Genomic DNA, 7050 nt, shown 5'->3' on the forward strand with positions numbered 1-7050 from the left:
TCCCCAAAATGTTTTTTTTTCTGTTCTCGAACTTGGCTCAAAATAAATGAAAGTCTTTGCAAAAGACTAATTTGTTTTCAACTAATCCAAAAAGGGGGAACTAGGGGGGAAAAGGGGGAACCACCCCTATTTTTGCCTTCGTTAAAGATGGCATTGACCTATCATTGCGTCGGGAGCACATCGAGAAACTCTAATGCGCAAGACCGGACCAGCCGATCGCTTACATGGCGCCGATCAAACCTCGGTTTTGAGATGCAATGCGCCACTGACCACTTGCCACAGAAACAAACGTGACACCTCTACAGCTTTGATGCTTGGCCAACTTAATAGTGTGGTTAAAGCTTAAATGATTGCATCTTTTTGAATCCTTTAATATTGATTGTCAGTCTGTCTGAGATACTACTTAGCTTTTCATTTTTAAATAAATCATTATGTCTTCATTTATGATGCCCCTGACGTTTTCATTGCTTTGTACTATTTATTCTGATCAATAAAAATAAAAATAAATCCACCATTCAAATTCTTACATATTTCAGACTATGCTCTTATTCTGACAACCAGAAATGCATGCCACATTTTGACGAAACAATAAACGGCGTACTTCTCCCGGAAATAGAAAATAGTACCGAAAAAATGGCGACCCTGTCAGTATGCCAGCCCCAGTTCGGAGGTTTCAGTTTCGAAAATTGCAAGAGGTAAGAGATAGATGTGAATTAAAATGGGTGTCTCCATTTGGCTCAACATGTATTTATAGCGGACTTAAAGGTTCCTCAAAAGTTGTATTAGCTTTGAGATGTATTTGATTGTTGTTCATCGTTGGGCCTGCTTGAATGACTCAGGCATTTCCATTGGATGAGTCAGTGCAAACTTAAGGCCATTGTTAAATGAATTACAAAATGTATTTTAATTTAGAAACAGGTAAAGTAAAGGTAACCAACATTTTTATATTTGTTATTCTGGATCATATTGCAAAGTAACAGCCAATCTGAGCAATACAACAGTAGCCTAGCTGCTTGCTAGAGCTAACGGGTCTAACGCGTTTACAACGTGAGCAGTAACTTGAACTAATTTTAGTTAACTATAGCTAGAGCTAGTCTAATTGTTTTTCATTAGAGTTTAACTAGTCTAAGTAAGAAAGGGACTAGAGCCACAGGTTATTTGAAATACAGTGAAAAAATAGATGTATGTCATTTCACAATTTGAGGCAGCTCTACAGTAAATTGTCAGCGAATAGCCTATCATTACATTGTCATCCCTGCGTCTCGACTAAGTCCTTACCGGAAAACAGTATAGGTAGTTGGACGATAGTGGCAATATTTAGTTTTAAATTATTATTATTCAGATTTATGACCAGCGACACTATCAACACTTAATTCAAATAAATCGTGCGCTGGAAAAAAGATTTAACACATTTCACACACGCAAAATATTTCATACATACAAAAACAATACATATTTAATTAATAATACATTATTACTGTCTTATTAACAGTAACAGTTTGTTGTGTGAATTTGTGTGTTGATTGTTGATGAAATTGTATGTAGTTACTGCTGGCCGTGCAACAAATTGCCCTTTGGCATAAAGGATTAAAGATTTCCATACCTTAATTGGCTGAACTGGACGTCAACAACAATATTGCATTTATTTAGTTAACTCTGTCGCTTTGGATAAAAGCATCAACTCAATTCATAAAATGTCAAATCTTTTTCAGAAATGCTGTTTTGGAGGCAGAGATGACCAAATTAGGATCTAGCACACCAGCGGCCCGCAAAACAGGAACTACCATCTGTGGTATTGTGTTTAAGGTAAAATACTGTTGAAACACTACATCAAGAATATTTGTAATTTTATAGCATGCGGTTCCAGTTATGTATTTATACAACATTCTTGACTTATCTTTTCACATGGGTTTGTTCCAATTTTGTGGAATTGATAACCCAAGTGTCTAAACTTATGGACCTATAATTTTGGGCCAAACCATTTCCTTAAACCAGTCACCATTCTGTTCTCTCTTCAGGATGGGGTTGTTCTGGGAGCGGACACCAGAGCCACAGAGGGCATGATTGTGGCAGATAAGAACTGTTCCAAGATCCACTACATTTCCCCCAACATCTAGTACGTTTAAAAATAGTTGAGCTTGAACCTTTCTGTTAAAATATAACTGTATAGACCTAGGTGGGAACATAATTGTGTGTACACGCCCTTTACTCACTTTGTCCAGTTGCTGTGGTGCTGGTACGGCCGCCGACACCGAGATGACCACCCAGATCATCTCCTCCAACCTTGAGCTGCACTCCCTGTCCACGGCCAGGCTGCCTCGTGTGGCCACGGCCAACCGCATGCTCAAGCAAATGCTCTTTAGGTGAGTTTACCCTCATCAGCAATAATTGAGTCAAAATATTAGGACACCTAGAATGGCACTCCTTAATTGAGATTGCATCTCATACATGCTCATGTTAACTCATGAAGTTCAACTCCCATATTGTTAAGATGTCTGTTAGTTTTTCTCAAATATACCAAGTTCATCTAGTGTATAGTGGTACAAAGTATAATGCAGGGGTCTCCAACCCTGTTCCTGGAGAGCTACCATCCAGAATGTTTTCACTTCAACCTCAATTTAGCACACCTGATTCTACTCATCAGCTGAATGATGAGCTGAATGAGGCTACATTATTTGCAGTTGAAGTGAAAACCTACAGGATGGTAGCTCTCCAGGACTGGAGATGAAGACCTCCTGGTTAAATGCAACGTTTCCGAAATAGTGTTTCATATAGGCTGTCTAGATGTTTTTCGCTGGCCAGTATTGGTGTAGTGCCCATTACAAGTGGTGTAATTTGTGTAGGCTATCACTCACAAAACCATAGCATTGTTAAGGTCAGGAAAAGTTATTGAATCAATACCTATATTATAATTTTCAACAAAGACATCTTCTTGATAAAAAGGAATAAAGACGGTTTCACTTAATGCAATTCAACTGCCCTGTGATAACCGTTTGCCTTTCCACAACTTTCCACTCAGATACCAGGGCTACATAGGTGCAGCACTGGTTCTGGGTGGAGTAGACTGCAATGGCCCTCACCTCTACAGCATCTACCCCCACGGCTCCACCGATAAGCTGCCCTACGTCACCATGGGTGAGTTACACAACACGTTTGTCTTGTTTGTATGAAGTCAAATGTTCAGTACTGCTGCCATGCAGTCTTACATCACTAGAGAATTGCCTGTGTCACACAAGTTCCTTTTACTACTTGTATCACCACAATATGTATTTGAATAAAAGACAAATAAAAGCTGTCCCCAATTAAAAATTTCACACTTCTGCCAAAATTTCAGTGGGGAAGATAAATGGAAAGGTGTTTTAAGAACTGGGCCTAGCACTGCAGACAAGGCTGTTTGAGATTCCCAAACACTGCTCCAATCACACCGTGGTTCTGAAATGGCTTGAGAGATCCATAGAGATCCTTCAGGAGCTTGGTCTCTGAGCCTGCTGGTTTCTAGGTTATCAATACTTCCTGAATTGACTGGATGGAATTACCACTTAATTTGTTTTGATTTTCCATCATGCAGCTTTTTAGTAATAATAAAATGTATGTTCATTTGGCAGGTACTTTTCTCTACAGCGATGTGCAGGAGTTTGAACCTGCTGTCAAATTCTGTACCACTGAGCTATACCCAGTGTTGCACTGTTTTCAGAGATCAGTGTTGGTTGCGTGTGGTGTCCTATCCTTGACCGTTGGACTTTCTCCATTGTCTAGGCTCTGGGTCTCTGGCAGCCATGGCCGTGTTTGAGGACCGCTACAAGCCTGATATGGAGGTGAGTTTGACCTGCTGCACACACCATCTCAAGAATTACACAGATTAAAGATGGAAGAGAAAGTTAGTGTCTTGATGACAGAACTTTTAAAGCCTTTTCTCCAAACAAGACCAGTCTTATACTTAACTCTGTTAACCATAAACATCTTGAATGAAGAACCTTCCTGAGAACAATTTGGGGGGACTACAATACCCGTATGGACCACCATTAAACTGTTCTGTACCAAGCATCTATAAACTGTTTATATTTCTGTATCACAGAATGATTTAGAGCTTAAAAAAAGACAAATGTAAAACAAAAAGCAGTTTCTATAGATATCCAGCAGGGGGAGCCCTTGGTGGTCAAATGGGAATGTGGTCTGTCTCTAACACTGTTGATCTTGGCACAGGCATATGTGTGACTGACTGGATAAGGACCCCTTTCATGCAGAAACTGCTGCAAGACAGAATTTTTGTTGAAATGTGGTTGGTGGAGATGCTGACCATAAGTGTCTCCTGTCGTCCTTCTTCCCAGGAGGACGATGCCAAGCGGCTGGTCCGGGACGCCATTGCAGCAGGTATCTTCAACGACTTGGGCTCTGGTAGCAACATTGACCTGTGCGTCATCACCAAGGGCAAGGTGGACTACATCAGGCCTCACGACCAGGCCAACCTGAAGGGCGTCAGGTAAGACTCACTGACCGACTGGTCCTCTTTGGATCCATGAGTGCTACTGTTTACACCATTTTTGTGGTTTCAATTTGGTTCCCCTGGTTTACTCCAAGTCCCCGTTTCCCCCCCCCATCGGTACATATTATTCTTATAACATTTTTGGCTCTGTTTTTGGACCCAAATTGTACGTTAATGTTCTTGGTAATGTTGCCTCACACAAGTCCCCTCTGACTAAAGCAATTATAGTTTCCACTTGTCTCAACAGGGCTCTTATCAAAAGTGTTCAATGCCCTGTACTGTACTTGTACTAAATCAATTTTATGCATGTGAATTGTAAACCCACGCACACTTTTAAGGCAGTAAAGCCACAGGCAAATGCTTGAATAGAAGTTGGCCTCAAATCCCAGGGCACTCGAGTTGATACATAACAGCATTGCAACATCTAATAGCTGTCTACTCATCTTTAAATGCCAGGACTAGTATTCATTAAATTAACACTTATACCTTTGGCCTGTTTTGTTTAGACTAGATGAGCTTGATGCCTTGTTGGAGTAAGTAAACCTGGGTGTGTGTTAAAAGAAGTAGATTACCTATTAGTTTTCCTTACCCCACCTTTACTCAGGTGAACGCTAACACACTGACCCTGGGAATGCATTGTGGCCCTGTTGCCCAACATTCCCTGTGTTGTATTTCACACATAACAACTAATTTGCATGGTTTGTACTGATTCTTGCAAGGAATTATGTAAAAAAAACAAAACAAAAAACAAAGATTGACTGATTGATTTAAAAATCATTTTTACTTCCATCAGAACTGGTAGCTACAAGTACAAGAGAGGAACAACTGGAGTTCTGACAAAGTCTGTGATCCCCCTGGACCTGGTGGAGGAGACTGTACAGACTATGGACACTTCTTAAAGCCCTAATGCGTTCTCCTGTGGTCTTTGTTGTCTCTCCCCTCCCCCCTCTCCTTAGCAGAGCTGTTGTTGCATGTTTTTCCATGGTTTACAATAAAATATTTCAGTTTTTCCAGTTTGAATTCAGTTTGGATATGCTTTCATGGCAATAATTGGATCAATAAAATTTGTTTAAGAAACATTTGTCTGTGAAGTGTAATAGTAAACATCAACATGTGCTTACCAACACGTTGCCTTTTTACCAAATCATGTATTTTCTTTAAAAAACATTTAGCCTACTGCAAATGCAAAAAGGAACACTGGAACGTCATTGCATAAACTTAAGGATACACTGATGAATACATTTAAATTTAAGGCTTTATAACGTCTTAAAAACTGCCATATTTTCATCCGAGGTATTACATTTCATTTAGTCGGGTCAAAAAAGGTTATACCCTCGGTTAATTTCCAGAAACGCTGTCCGCAGAAAGTGACTACAAAGTAGCAAAATAGTTGAATTAAAGGGGGGCTTTGACCTCCTAATTAAGACTTGGACCCCCCCAAAGTAAAAACCACAGGTCAGGGGGATCGATACATTTATATATTGTTCTTACCTGTAATCGTAGATATTACTTTATACGCCTTGGAGAAGAAGCTGACCTCCCCAATTATCATTGTATAATTTGCACTCTGTTTCTAACCAAACTAAAGATAATCTTCCTGAGTTAACAAGCGTTTGGCGGAGAGGAAAGACGATATTTATGAAACTGTGAAGGTGAAGTCCCACATCTCACATGACCACAATGTAACTTAAGTTCAAATAAACAATTTGGAAAATTGGATTAGAACCCAGGCTACTACAGTACTGCCCCAGCATGTCTGAAAGAGCATGCACACTAACCCAGTGAACTAACAGGGGAGCCCTGCTAGATAGACCTATCGATATTAAATGTTGAGTGGAGATTGTCATGATCCCTGACAGCTCAGTGGTAAAGGATGTGGGCTACTGTTTGAGGGGTTTTGTGTTTAAATCTGGCTGAAGGATCTTCTTACAGCTCAATTTTAGTTCTTTGGCTTTATAAACTGATAAAGGTACATTTCTTTTTAGACCCATGGTTGAGCCTTTCCTGGTGGGAAAGTTGGGTACCTGGAAAGACAGTTGGGAGAGGGGATCTGACCAGTCGGGGAGTGAGCTGCGGTTACAAGGATCTGGGTGTGATCTGGGTGTGTTTGGCACTAGGCTCTGTGCTGGTTTTGAGCCCAGGTTGTTGTGGTGTAGGCCCTTGTTCTAATTTAATATATGCTTACATAAAATAAAAAATAAAGTGAATCGATGTGAATTGCTAGAAGACTGAATCGCAATTCATATGTGAATCGATTTTTTCCCCCACCCCTAGAACTTAGTGCTGAATGAAAGTAGATTAGGTTACTAATGTGATTGCTTTATCTGTTAATTTAAATGAATGCTTTTTCAATTACTGAATTCATTGAAATACATTTCAAATGAATAACATTTCTTTTTTGCGTTGTGTAGGTCTTAAATTTCAATCTTTATGGTCTTAAAATGTCTTAAAAAGGTCTTAAATTTGACTTACTGAAAACTGCAGGAATCCTGAATTTAAGTTAGCACTTCAGTACAGAATTATCTAAAACAAAGAAAGCTGGACTAAATTCTTATTGTCTTGATTAA

At 39.7% G+C, this 7050-nt stretch overlaps 1 protein-coding gene across 1 annotated transcript; it reads left to right on the forward strand.

Annotated features, from left to right (window-relative positions):
* The first annotated feature begins 588 nt into the window (after nucleotides 1–588).
* psmb7 (proteasome 20S subunit beta 7) lies at nucleotides 589–5556 on the forward strand. Its single transcript, XM_047044887.1, has 8 exons — nucleotides 589–695; nucleotides 1713–1806; nucleotides 2019–2116; nucleotides 2223–2363; nucleotides 3020–3135; nucleotides 3757–3815; nucleotides 4329–4480; nucleotides 5277–5556. The coding sequence occupies exons 1-8, from the start codon at nucleotides 634–636 to the stop codon at nucleotides 5380–5382; spliced, it is 828 nt and encodes a 275-aa protein (XP_046900843.1). The 5' UTR covers nucleotides 589–633; the 3' UTR covers nucleotides 5383–5556.
* Nucleotides 5557–7050: the final 1494 nt, after the last annotated feature.

This window comes from Hypomesus transpacificus, chromosome 22 (genome assembly GCF_021917145.1).
Source record: "Hypomesus transpacificus isolate Combined female chromosome 22, fHypTra1, whole genome shotgun sequence".
Classification (NCBI taxonomy): Eukaryota; Metazoa; Chordata; class Actinopteri; order Osmeriformes; family Osmeridae; genus Hypomesus; species Hypomesus transpacificus.

Coding starts and splice junctions, on each gene's coding strand:
- psmb7 (XM_047044887.1), top strand. CDS start 634: ATGGCGACCCTGTCAGTATGCCAGCCCCAGTTCGGAGGTTTCAGTTTC. Junction 696..1,712: donor AGTTTCGAAAATTGCAAGAG/GTAAGAGATAGA, acceptor AATCTTTTTCAG/AAATGCTGTTTTGGAGGCAG. Junction 1,807..2,018: donor TCTGTGGTATTGTGTTTAAG/GTAAAATACTGT, acceptor TTCTCTCTTCAG/GATGGGGTTGTTCTGGGAGC.